Source organism: Caretta caretta, chromosome 25, assembly GCF_965140235.1.
Source record: "Caretta caretta isolate rCarCar2 chromosome 25, rCarCar1.hap1, whole genome shotgun sequence".
NCBI classification, from domain to species: Eukaryota; Metazoa; Chordata; order Testudines; family Cheloniidae; genus Caretta; species Caretta caretta.
Window position 1 is genome coordinate 16,165,825 of NC_134230.1, and position 12,589 is coordinate 16,178,413.

At 58.3% G+C, this 12,589-nt stretch overlaps 1 protein-coding gene across 2 annotated transcripts in view; it reads left to right on the forward strand.

Annotated features, from left to right (window-relative positions):
- The window catches only part of APC2 (APC regulator of Wnt signaling pathway 2), a 46,951-nt gene that overhangs the window by 14,241 nt on the left and 20,121 nt on the right, over positions 1-12,589 (forward strand). For both annotated transcript variants that reach the window (XM_048831371.2, XM_048831372.2), the window contains exons 2-7: positions 6,157-6,315; positions 7,178-7,268; positions 8,878-9,055; positions 9,779-9,887; positions 10,157-10,270; positions 10,819-10,896. In XM_048831371.2, the coding sequence (XP_048687328.2) occupies positions 6,157-6,315; positions 7,178-7,268; positions 8,878-9,055; positions 9,779-9,887; positions 10,157-10,270; positions 10,819-10,896 (729 nt within the window). The remainder of the gene's footprint in view (positions 1-6,156; positions 6,316-7,177; positions 7,269-8,877; positions 9,056-9,778; positions 9,888-10,156; positions 10,271-10,818; positions 10,897-12,589) is intronic.

The following is a 12,589-nucleotide window of genomic DNA, read 5'->3' on the forward strand; positions in this document are numbered from 1 at the left end:
GCCCACGCGCCGTCTCCCTCCAGGGTGCCCGCTGGCACCCCGAGCCATGTGCACGCCCACGCGGAGGCACCCCTGCACAGTCAGAGCGGTGGGCACCCCTGCCCGCTGCTGCCCTGAGCCACGATCGCACCCCGAGAGAGACTCCGGAAGGCACACCCGCCGTGAGATGGGGCGGCTGGCGCCCGCATCCTGAAAGGCGCCCGTGCTCTGTGAGGCGTGGGCTAGCGTGCACACGCGCGTGCGGAGACACACGCACGCTGACACGCTGGGACACAGACGCACGTGAGCTGCTGCCCACTCACCAGCCCTCTGGCAAGCTTAGCCATTTAGCGGGCGCCGAGCGAGGAATGGGGAAGCTGCTGTTGTCCTTCCTGCTCTCACGCTGGCCTTGTGCGAGCTCTCCCAGGGTACCCGGCGCCGAAGCCAAGGGGCAGCAAGCAAACGTCGCGAGCTCGGGGGGAAGCTCAAAGCCCGACCCATACAGCTCCCATCCTGATGCAAGGAGACTGGGTCACCCTGCAGTTCACATGGAGGACAATAAAGGACCCACTGTCTCCCCGTTCGCACTGGGAACCACTGGGTCCTGCACCCACATAAAAGTCTCTCGCAAGAGCCAGGGAGGCCGTGTGAAACCATCACAGCTACCACGGTAACCATCCCCCGGGGAAGTACAGAGACAGAGTCCTGAGCAACCAGCATGATTATTAGTTATTCCTCTGTCCACTCGTAAGATCTGATCGCCCTGGGCAACCGGGTGATGCCTTTGTCCCCGTTATCTGAGACCCCAGGGTGCGACCCTTCTGTCCGTTCCACACATGCATGACGGCTCTGCCTTTCCCGGCGCTTGTGCAAAGGTAATCGCAAAGGGCCGGGTTCTGATCTCACTTACACGGATGTAAATCCAGAGCGACTCTGTTGGGGCCAGCGTGGGTTTAAATCTATAGCAGGGAACAGACAGCTGGCCTAGGGTAGTTCATGCTGATGTCCTTTAAAGGGGCCACTGGGTTTTGGTGCCCAACTTGAGACACTGAGGCCGGATTTCCAAGGGCTCAGCACCCAAAGTGCAGCGCTCTTGGGAAAGTGTGGCCCTGTCTGGGGGGTGCTGAGCCCCTCTGAAAATTCTAGCCCTGAGACCTGAGTTTTAAGGGGTGCTGAGCACCCCCTGTTCCCATTGATGGGAGTTGGAGTGGTGAGTATTCAGCACCCCGGCTGAAAATCAGTCTATTAACCCCTCGGTGACTCCATTTACTCCCTTGTCATAGAGAGACGGTATCTTCCTACCTCCTAGCGGCTTACTGACCTGTGCAAAGTGCCCTGAGCGCCTCGGGGGCAGGTGACACAGGAATGCAGCTGGGGCGATGGTGAGCTCTTGGGGGCAGGGACTGTCTTTTTGTTTTGCCTTTGTACAGCGCCTAGCGCAGCACAGTCCGAGCCGTGACTGGGGCTCCTGGCTGCTACCACAGGATAAATAATTAATCATAATAAATTATGACTGAAAGAAACATTCGCTCAGCTCTTGGTTTGACTGGCACATTGGACAGCGACACCTTGCCGTAGTCGGTCCCCGATCGAAGAGAGAGTGAGTGTGTGTGTCGATGTGTGTGTGTGTGTGTTGTATTTTAGGGTTCCATTTTTGTTCCGTTCCGTTCAGGGGTACCAGAGCAGCTCCCGGCTGCTCACATCTGTGATTCTGGTTCCAATCTAGGCTGTGCGAGAACCATCTGGTGGCTCATTGGTGGCACCGGGGTGAATGAGTCCTGATCTCGGTTGAGTTTCCAACGGATACGTCACAAAGACCCAGTAGTGCCATTATCAATAAGGGCCAGATTTCCCTCAGTGCGGGAGGGGGATGCCCATTGTTCTCGGTGGGGGAGGGGAGAGATGGCCCATTGTTCTCAGTGTGGGAGGGAGGGATGCCCTTATTCTCAGTGAGGGAAGGGAATGCCCTATTGTTCTCAGTGGGGGAGGGGGGATACCGCATTGGTCTCAGGAGGGGAGGGAGGGATGCCCCATTGTTCTTGGTGGGGGAGGGGAGAGATTCCCTATTGTTCTCAGTGGGGGAGGGGGTACCCCATTGTTCTCAGTGGGAGCTGCTAACTGCTGAGCTTTTCTGAAAACCTGGCCCTAAGGGTCCCCTTTGGTGGCCCCCTCAGCAGAGCGCCAAAGGGCTGAATGGGGCAGCAGGAACCCAAACTTCCCCTTGGGCCCTGTCGGGGCCCCCTGGGGTTAGGATTGAGGCCCATTGGACTGGAGTGGGGGTACCTCACCTGCAACTCCTCCCCGCTGAGGGCTCCAGCCTTCCCCCGGGGCACCCCGTGCGGTGCCGAACCCCAGGCAGAGGGAGAGGGTTGCACCCTCAAAGGCAGCAGCAAAAAATATCCTGTGAGAGAATTTTAACCCATGCTCCAGTTGGGGAGGGAGGGGGGCTGCTTTCCTAGCCCCCGGGCAGCGTGTGAAGGAATGAGCACGCTCAGCGCTCGCGCGTGGTAAACAAAGCCCAGCCGCCGACTCCGGTCAGATTGTGGCGATGCCGGGGCGGGCGGGGGGGGCTGCTAGGAAATTATCTGAACACGGAAGCCACCCCCGGTGAACGAATGTCGATGCGGCACCTGGGATGGGGCCGAACATGCAGCGTTCACCAGGACATCGGACACCCCCCAGCCTGCCGGGCAGGCCCTCGGGGTAACGAGTGGAAAGAGGGGCCGTCCAGGACGCCCTGGCCTGGAACACGGAGCCAGCGGGCCAGGAGAAGGAGGTGGGGGCAGCCCTGAGAGCTGGAGGTTAGAGGGGAGGGGGGGGTAGCTGGGGGGTGGGATATGGGGGAGCAGAGGAGGGAGGGTGCAGGGGACTGCAGGAAGCTGGGACTGGATGACGGGGGGATAATTGCCCTATTCTGGTCATTTCCTCCAAAGCACCTGGCCCCGGCCGCTGTCGGAAGACTGGAGACTGGGCCAGCCGGACCATTGGTCTGCTCCAGTACGGCCTGCAGTGAGGGGGGTCTCTGGTGAGACAGAGGGGGCTCAGCAAGATGGGCTGGGGGAAAAGGATCCTTTGTTGTTCCCTTCCAAAGAAAAAGAAAGAGAAAGGAATGAGAGGGAGAGAGACCCAGGAGAAGACAGACGGACAAAGGGGAAGGCTAGTGGAGGAGGTGGGGGAGAGATAGCACCTCTGGGGGGCTTGTGCAGGGTGATCAAGGGTGAAGGAAGGAGGGGGATGGGGGATGCTTAGGAGTCAGCAGGGCCAGGGGTTGTAAGGGCCTGTCACTTGGAGGGCAGGTGGCTGGGCCTGGCTGATGAATTGCCAGCTCGGATTTAACCCTTTGAGTTCCCCTGGTGTGCCGTTCTCTCTCTGGCTGGGGTTGGCTGTTCTTTGTGAACCTAGTCGGGGCATCTCACAGAAAATCAGGGTTGAAAGAGACCTCAGGAGTTCATCTAGTCCAACCCCCTGCTCAAAGCAGGACCAGGACCAATCCCCAATTTTTGCCCCAGATCCCTAAATGGCCCCCTCAAGGATTGAACTCACAACCCTGGGTTTAGCAGGCCAATGCTCAAACCACTGAGCTATCCCTCCCCCGCCCCCAATCTGGGCGGGGCGATCTGGGGGTGTCTTTTTGCTTTGTGTAGCAACTGGGGTGTGGGGGAGAGGAAATAAACACCAGGGTGTGGTTCAGAAATGGCCCTGAGGCTACAGGCTGAACCCGCTGCAGGGTTGGACTGTTACTCCTGGGTACTCCAGGGTTTTTCCTGAGCCTTCCCCTGCCAGACGGCAACTGTGTTGGCTGCGGGGTTGGGCTGGTGCCGCTGCCATGTCTAAAGGCCCCTTTACCCTCACAGAGCAGCCCTGCGGTGCTGTGCAAACCACCCCCCAAAGAGGCGATGCCAGGAGATGCCCAGCCCCTGCTTTGGGCATCACGAAGCCAGTGCGAGCGCCTGGCTAATGCATCATACAGCAAGTGATTGGCACTGGTGCCCCTCCCCGGTTTCCCAGCTCGGGGTCACGCTGCCAGCTCCTCCCCCTTGGGTGCCACGTGCCAGGCTTTGCCAGCGCAGCACTGCCTGGGAACAGGACGATTGCCTGGCACATTGCAGGGCCAGCTGACTCCTGCAAACCTGCGTCTCCTTGCATTAGCTTTTTGAGTGTGCTCAGCTCAGCTAATAGCAAATCCCCTCCCTAATAAGGGAAACTGGCTGGGCTAATGCTGCCTTGCAAATGCTTCTTTATGGCGCTAATGTTGTAATCCAGGGTGGGATTAGCTCCCCCACGCTGGCGTGGTTTTGGGAGCTCCTTTATCTGGGGTGAGAGCCCCACCAGCCCCGACAGGCCCGGGAATGTCTGCCAGGGCAGCGGCAGGTTGGTGATGTGGGACGGGGGCCTCTGCTGCCGAGCTCTGAGCTGCCACATCCCGTGCCGGGAGACGGGGAGGGAAGAGCGAGAGGGGCCCTGCAGAGCAGAGGGGGCGCATGGGAATAACAGCACAGGCTAGGCCTGCGAAGCCAGCTGCTGTGAGAGCTGTTTCCATACCCCTCTGTCCTCGCCCCTGCGGCCTGTCTGCCAGCCCCCTGCTATCCCAACCCTGGGCTCCCCACCCCAAGCTCTGCTGGTGCCCCTCAGTCCTGACCCACAGCCCTCTGCTATCCCAGCCCTGGGCTCTCCACAGCTCTGTCAATGTCCCTCAGTCCTACCTGACCCACAGCCTCTCTACTATCTCAGCCCTGGGCTTTGCCCCCTCATCCCCCACAATGCTACTGACCCTCAATCCCAACGTGAGCACCGCCTGGAGGGCCGAGTCCTTCAAGCACCTCCCCATGCAGAGCTCCCCCTGACTTCAAAGGGAGCTGCGCTGCGGGATCAGAGGTGTGAAGCACCCTGAGGAAATAGAATCGAATTGGGTGCGTGGGTTTACACCCAACCGGCCCTTTCCAGCTGCAGTGTCCAAGTCCCGTCCCCCTTAACCCTCCTTGCAGCTGCAAACTCTTGGATTTGATCATCTATATGCGGCCAGGAGATTCTAGGAGCCCCTCTGGGACCTGTGCTGTTTTTCAGTCAGCCACTAGGAGGTGCTGGAAAGTTTTCATCCCATCAAAGGGAAGCCCTTGGGATCCAGCCGCCCTGCTCCCACCCAACCACACCGAGTGTCCCCCGTTGGAGCCTCCAGCCAGGGCGGGTGTTTCTGGTTGAGCGGGTGGGTGTGGGGTGCGGGGAGTGGGTGCTGGTCACTGCAGCAGGTGCACTGTCCGAGGCCAAGGGGAATCCCGGGAGCCGAGCGTGTCCTTCCAGGGGGAAAGGCAGGAGAGACCCAAAGGAGCCATGACCTGATCTGAGGATCCCCTTGGCTGGGGCCTGCTGCTCTCTGAGCCCTGGCAGCTCCGTCACCCCCTGGTAGGATCCTTGCCCAGGAGCTTCGTCCAGCAAATGCTGCGGAGAACAAAGTGGACGGGCGGGCAGGCTGCGGGCGCATGGACAGAGATACTGGTGGGGGAGATGGGCAGAGAGCTGCAGCAGATGGGGAGAAGGTCGGCTGGTGAGATAGGAGTGAGAGAAGAGATGGTCCCTAGAAGGATGCAGGGTAACGTGAGCTCACTGGGCAGGTCCTAAGGGCAGCGTGGCTCAGTGGGTCGGGTGCTGCCGTTTCCAGCTCTGCTCCTGGCTGGCAGGGTGACCCTGGGCAAATCACCCCCCACCCCTGTTCCCCTCCGCCTGTGGCACTGAGCACACCGGCCTGGGCTGCAGGTCTGGGGCCAGTTCTCAGCCCTGCGGCCGACTCCCTGGGTGACCTCGGACAAGTCGCTGACTCTCTTTGGGCCTGAGGTCCCCAATTGACAGGTAGGACTATTAACCCTGCCTTGGTCTGTCTTAGACCAGGTCAGGGACTGGCTCTCCGGACAGCACCCTGGGGCCCCCATTTCTTGCTATGGTACTTCTCTGGCCCCCCTTACCTAGGATCTGAGCCCCTGCCCATCTGCAATGGATTTCTCCCGTTAGCCAGCACTGAATCAGGACCTGCAAACCCCCCCACCCCCTGTGCACAAGCCTCCGGTGCTTCTGCTGAATGGGGATCAAGCTGGATACTGCTAGAACACACCTACTAACAGGGCACTCCAGGGCGCAGGGGGTCCCTGCCGGGGACGGTGCACCCACGTCTCTCTCTTTCCCCAGGCGCTGGAGGAGCTGAAGATGTCTGGCTCCATAGCATCCTATGACCAGCTGGTGCGGCAGGTGGAGGCGCTGAAGAAGGAGAACACCCATCTGCGCAGGGAGCTGGAGGACAACTCCAGCCACCTCTCCAAGCTAGAGAATGAGACCTCGGACATGAAGGTGAAGGTGCTGCCGGCCCCAGGGCCCAGCCCTCTCTCCCGGCCCTTGCTGAGCAAATCACCCAACGCCCTGCAGCAGGGTGGGGTGGCGAGTTTTCATCTGGGTTTCCTGGAGAGGGAGGGAGGCCTAGTGAGTGGAGCACAAGGCAGGAAGCTGGGAGGTCCAGTGTTCTGACCCCCTGCTCTGCTTTTGGTCATGTTCTGCTCGGATTTACACCCTGGCTAGGCAGTGAATTTGTTCTTTCCATGCCTCAGTTTCCCCACCTGGAGCTAAGACTCTTTTTCCCTTCTCCCCCTCCCCCCAAAAGAGTTAATCAGGTCCTCTCTGTACTAGAGCTCATTGGGGCATGTATTTAATGTTCTCCCACTCCCCCCCCCCGGCAGCTTGTGCTTCAGTCAGAGCATAGGGAGAGCAGTAGGAGCTTAGCTCATTCGCGATCCCCCCCGTTGTGTCCCCCCCTCTGCTGGCCTGGCTGGAGCGATGCCAGCTGAGATGTTGACTTTGCCTCTCGTTCCCCTGCTGCTGGTGAAAGGGGCTGAGCTAGGAGCCCTGGAAATGGATGTTCTTGGCCCATCCCCTGGGCCCGTACGTGTAACCCACACGCTTGTGGTGGTGTGTTCCTCACTGCTGGTGCCTAGGCCAGGCGTAGCAGCCGGTGGGCCTGCGCCGGGCATGGCTAGTGCAGGCGGGGGTTTGATCCCTGCTGTTGACAATCCCCCCAGGAGCGCAGCCAGCCTGCCCTGCGGGGATCCCCCTTGGGAGTGAGAGGGGAGCCCCGTCTCTGTGGCCCATCTGCATCTTGGCTTCTCTGCAGGGGCCTGGCTGGCTTGACTCATTCACGCTGTGTTCCTCTGTTTGTTAGGAAGTCCTGAAGCACCTTCAGGGCAAACTGGAGCAAGAGGCCCGGGTCATGGTGTCCTCCGGGCAGACGGAGGTCCTGGACCAGCTGAAAGGTGAGTGAGCCCAAAGAAGTGACCCGTCCAGTGAGGTGAGGGCAGGTGGGGTTCTGTTCTGCACAAGGGGAGTCCTGCAGAGCTTATGGTGGCCGGTGGGGTGATGCAGCAAGAAGCCCAGAACCTGGGGGCTGGGGGCAACATGGAAAGTAAATTGTCCTTGATCCAAGAAACAAAAAGGCCAGTGTTCTGCATGGCGGGGAGGACTGGGGCCAGGACTCCGGGGTTCTAGTCCCAGCTCAGATGGGGGAGTTGTGCATAGTGGTTAGAGCAGGGTCCTGGGGGTTATCAGTCCTGGATTCTGTTGCTAGCACTGGGAGGGGAGTAGGGTCTAGCGGATGGGCTGCTGGGTTGGGACTCGGGAGATCTGGGTTCTTTTCCCAGCTCTTCCACTGACTCCCTGTGTGACCTTGGAGAAGGTCGTGATCCTTACTATGCATCAGGCTCTATTTAACTTTACACACATGCTGAAAGGGTGGGAGGGAGAAAGGATTTCTAACCCTAGACTGCTCATTTAATAATAGGAATCTAGGGCCAATGATCCATTGGCTCCTTCGATGCACCTATCGGCCCTGATCCTGCAAACACCTACCTGTGTGCTTGAAACACATGAGCAGTTTCATTTGCTTCAGTGGAGCTACCCTGCTTTGCACTATCTGAGGAACTGCCCCCAGGACTGGCCCTAGACCAAATGGCGAACCCCGCCTTCGGCGGACCCCGCCTCCATTTGAATACCTTCTTTCTTATTGCATTTGCAGCCCATTTCGCGACTTTGATGCACGATTTACATGCGTGATTCATCCCTGTCTTATAAGACGATAAATTTGTCTGATAGCATGAATAATTACAGATTTACAGATCCTAACAACAAAAACAGCACCCCCCGAGTCCGGCACCCCCCAAGCCTGGCACCTCAGGGGCCCCTTAATCCAGCCCTGTTCCTCCCCCATCCCCAGTGCCAAGGGAGTCCCTGGCAGAGCCAGCCAGAATCCTGTTCAGACACAGCTGTGCGGTTCCCCTCCCAGCGTGAGCAGAGCATGAGGAGGTGCTGGCCCACTTAACTCCCCTTAACTCTGCCCACGTCCATCTGATCCATGAGCAGCCTTCATTTTGCTGGGAAATGCATGTGGCGTATCGGGGCAGCATATTATAATAAGCTAGCGCTCCCCACTCCCACCATGCTGAGTTTGCTGGTGTGGCCGGGACCAGACTGTGCGATAAGCTGGGTATGGAACCATGTAACAACCAGGGGCTCGATTCACTGCCCCACCTATGACCCGGTGTGTGGGATTCACCCCAGGGGAAAAGGAGGGGCAGAGACTGTGTGAGCTGTCACCAGGCCCTGGGGCTTCTGATGGAGCTGAGGATGCAGCTTGAAGTGGCTGCTGGCTGGGACAGCGTAGCCTGGGTTCCCCACCCTCTCCTGAGGCTGGCCTGGCCGGCTGCTGGATGCTGGCAGAGGTTGTTTTGAGGGTGCCTTGCAATGCTACAACCGTCCTCTCGGGGAGCAGCGATCCAGGGCCGGGTCAAGACCTGGGGGCCTCTGGCAAGGCTCAGTCCCGCTGTTTCTCTGACCACCGTCCACACGAGGTTCTTGCTGCCTCCCCAGCTCTGCAGATGGACATCACCAGCCTCTACAACCTGAAGTTCCAGCCTCCCGCCCTGGTGCCTGAGCTTGCCTGCCCCGAGGGCAGCCCCCTGCACTCAGCTGCTCCCCAGAAGAAGGACAGCATGGGGGAGCTGAGTCGGGCCACCATCAGGCTGCTGGAGGAGCTGGACAGAGAGAGGTAAACTTACACACCCGCCTGCCTGTCTCCGTATGCCCATATACCTCTGTCTGCCTGCCTCTCCCCCTGCACACCTGTCTGCCTGCCTGGCCTCTTACACACTCATCTGTCTGTCCCCCTACACATCCCTCTGTCTGTCTGCCTGCCTGCCTCTCCCCCTGTGCGCCCATCTGTCTGTCTGTCCCCATACACATCCCTCTGTCTGTCTCCGTATACCCATATACCTCCGTCTGTCTGCCTCTCCCCTGGCACACCTGTCTGCCTGCCTGGCCTCTTACACATCCATCTGTCCCCCTACACATCCCTCTGTCTGTCTATCTGCCTTTCCCCCTGTGCACCCACCTGTCTGTCTGACCCCCTTGCGCACCCCTGTGTCTGTCTCTCTCCATCTTGCCCCCATCCCCACAGTGTCTGAGCCCTAGCTCACCAGGTGGCTAAGGGACCCCTTTGCTGCTCCCATTACCCAGCGTTCTGCCCATCACCTTGCTGTGTGCCCCGGCCTGGGACGCTCCCAGGGCCCTTAGCCAGCCCTTGAGTTTGGCTCAGTGTGGGGAGAGCCTGGTGAAGAGGCTCCTAGAGGATTTATCCCTCTCCTGTCGCTCTTCCCCCTCCTCACGAGGGTTTTGGCTGGGCCTGGGGTTGGGTTGGTGTCAGCACTGGAGGTGGGGTCCATGGAGTGGGGCGTCCATGACTGCCCGCCCTCTACCCCGTCCCCTTCTCCAGGTGTTTCCTGCTGAGCGAGATTGAGAAGGAGGAGAAGGAGAAGCTCTGGTACTACACACAGCTGCAGAGCCTCTCCACGCGCCTGGACGAGCTACCGCACGTGGAGACGGTGAGTTCCTGGTCCCAGGGACCAGCCCAAGACCTGAGCCGACCGGGATCCCTCCTCTGCCAGGCGTACCTGGGTGCTGGGAGGTCCCAGGGGCTCAAGGGGTGTTGAGGACTCAGCCCAAGACCTGAGCGAATCCCCTGTCCCGAAGGATGCGCTTTGCCCCGTGGGATATGCCTCCCGTAGAGAATATCCTGTGCTGGGGGAGAGCGGGGCCAGGCGGGCTGCTGGGATCCCGCCCCTCACGGCCTGCCTTTCCTCCCGGCTCCCAGTTCTCTATGCAGATGGATCTGATCCGACAGCAGCTAGAGTTCGAGGCCCAGCACATCCGCTCGCTCATGGAGGAGCGCTTTGGGACGACCGACGAGATGGTGCAGAGGGCTCAGGTCAGGGCAGGGGAGCTGCTCTCTTCCTGCGGGTTATTTCCCTTCAGCCTCCCCCCTCTTCCCCCAGTAATGCAGCCCCCCCCCCTTTGCAAAACCAAGTAATGGGAGGGATCAGACTGCAAAGCCCTCCTCCCAAAGCTGGGCAGTGTGTGTCTTGGGGGGCAGGGGGAGAGTAGTGGATCAGGAAGCAACAACCCTCCCAAAAATATGGGCAATGGGAGGCATTGGGGAGATCAGGCTGTCCCCCATCACCCCAGAAATATGGGTAGTTAGTGCAACCCCCCTACCCACACAGCCGGACAATAGGGGGTGGGTAGGAATCAGGATCATGTTCTACCATGGGGGGAGAGGGGGAGTAGCTCATCTGGGAAAAGGCTGCCCGCCCTTCCCTTTGTCCCCCTTTCCCACCTAGTGGCCGAGCCTGCCTCTCTTTTAGGCCCCGTGCTGCCTGATCCCGTCCCCTCACGGGACACGGCTGAGAGGCATTGGGTCGGGGGGGCGGGTCGGGGGGGCTGGTGATTGCTGATTCTGTGGTTAAATCCCCGCAGATCCGAGCGTCCCGCCTGGAGCAGATCGACAAGGAGCTGATGGAGGCTCAGGACCAGGTGCAGATGTCGGAGCCGCAGGTAACGGGGCAGGAGCCGAGTCTGCTGGGCCTCGGGCTGCAGCCCCCGCGGGAGGGGGGCATGGTGCTAACCTCGCAAGGTGGGGGGGGATGGTGCAGTTAGGGCCGCCTGTTCCACAGACAGCTGCAGAGTCCCTGTCCTGTGTGTGCAACGCCACTGTGCACCCCCCCACGGTGTCACACCCAGCCGTCTACACCGCGAGTGTCGCTCATTCGCCGGCATGCACAGCATCACCCACAGGCGTGCACACCTGCACATTCACCCCTGCGCTCCAGACTCATGTGCACACTTACGTGTGGGCTCGCACACTTGCATCTGCCATTTGTAGTCACCCACAAACTCCCCTCCACTGACCCATTGCACGTGCACCCAATGGGGGCGTGTGCTTGCAAACACAGGCATGCACTCCCCCGCCCCACAACTGTCCAGGTGTGCCCGTTCTCCGCCTGCACACCCCCCTCATTGCACCAAGGCGGGGGAGACCTCCCCTTGCACACACACCCCAGGCCCAGGTCGCTCTCTCTCTCTCAGGGTGGGAATGCTGGAGGAGGCTGCTTGGCATGGGGGTGAGAATGGCGCTAGAGGCAGGCGGGTCGCCGAGACCTCCCCGCCCCACTGAGCGGGAGGCCTTTGTGTGTCTCGGGCACCATGAAATGGGCAGTTGCCATGGCGACGAGAAGTAGGCCATGAGGGGAGATGCTGGCAGGCCCCGCGTTGGATTCTGCAGAGCTGTCGCAGGGTCATCTGCACCGAGTGGCTGAGCCTGCCCCCATGCTGGGAGTCAGGAGCGGGTGGGGGCGGGGCAGATGCGTCCCAGGCCCCGGCATTCGTCCCACTGCTCCCCAGGCTGGATGTGTGTCACTGACCCCACGGATCTAACGCAGTCCTCAGCAAAGGCCACTGACTGCGAATATCCTGCCCGAACTGCACAAAACTACCACGGCATTCTGTGAAAAAACCCTGTCTCTGAACACTCCAGTCATACGAAAGTACAAGAGTATTATTTAAAACCCATAGTAATGTTCAAATCATAATGGTTCACTATTATGGAAGTAGTAATGGTGCTAACACCGTATTTTAAAAGCTGCTGTAAGATTAAAATGCTGCAGTGTTGTTTCTAAAATCCTGCAGCAGAACTGAAATGCAGCAGCATTATTCTCCCAAAGATACTAAACAATACTGAATTAAAAATGCGACAGCATGATAAGGAAAATACCGTGATTGTAGGAATAAAATGAACTACATACATTTTTAAATGTACAGTATTATCAAAAATACTATCCTGTTAAAAAGGGGAAAACATTTCAGTTTTTATGAAAAATACTAAATGATAAGAAAAATACTTCAAAATTGTTCAAGAAAAATACTTGCAGCATTTAAAAAAATACTACAGTATTATCAAAAACACTATCCTATTAAAAGGGGGAAAACATTTCAGGTTTTATGAAAAATACTAAACGATAAGAAAAATACTAAATGATAAGAAAAATACTGCAGCATTTAAACAAAATACTACAGTATTATTAAATAGTACAGCCCTTTAAAAATACGTCAGCATTATAAGGGGAAATGCCATGGTTTTATTAACTATATTACGTAATAAGAAAAATACTCTATTGTTGGTAAAGAAAAAATACCTGCCGCTGTACAATAAAAGCTTTGGCTTTTGTATTAAAAATACTAGAGGGTTATA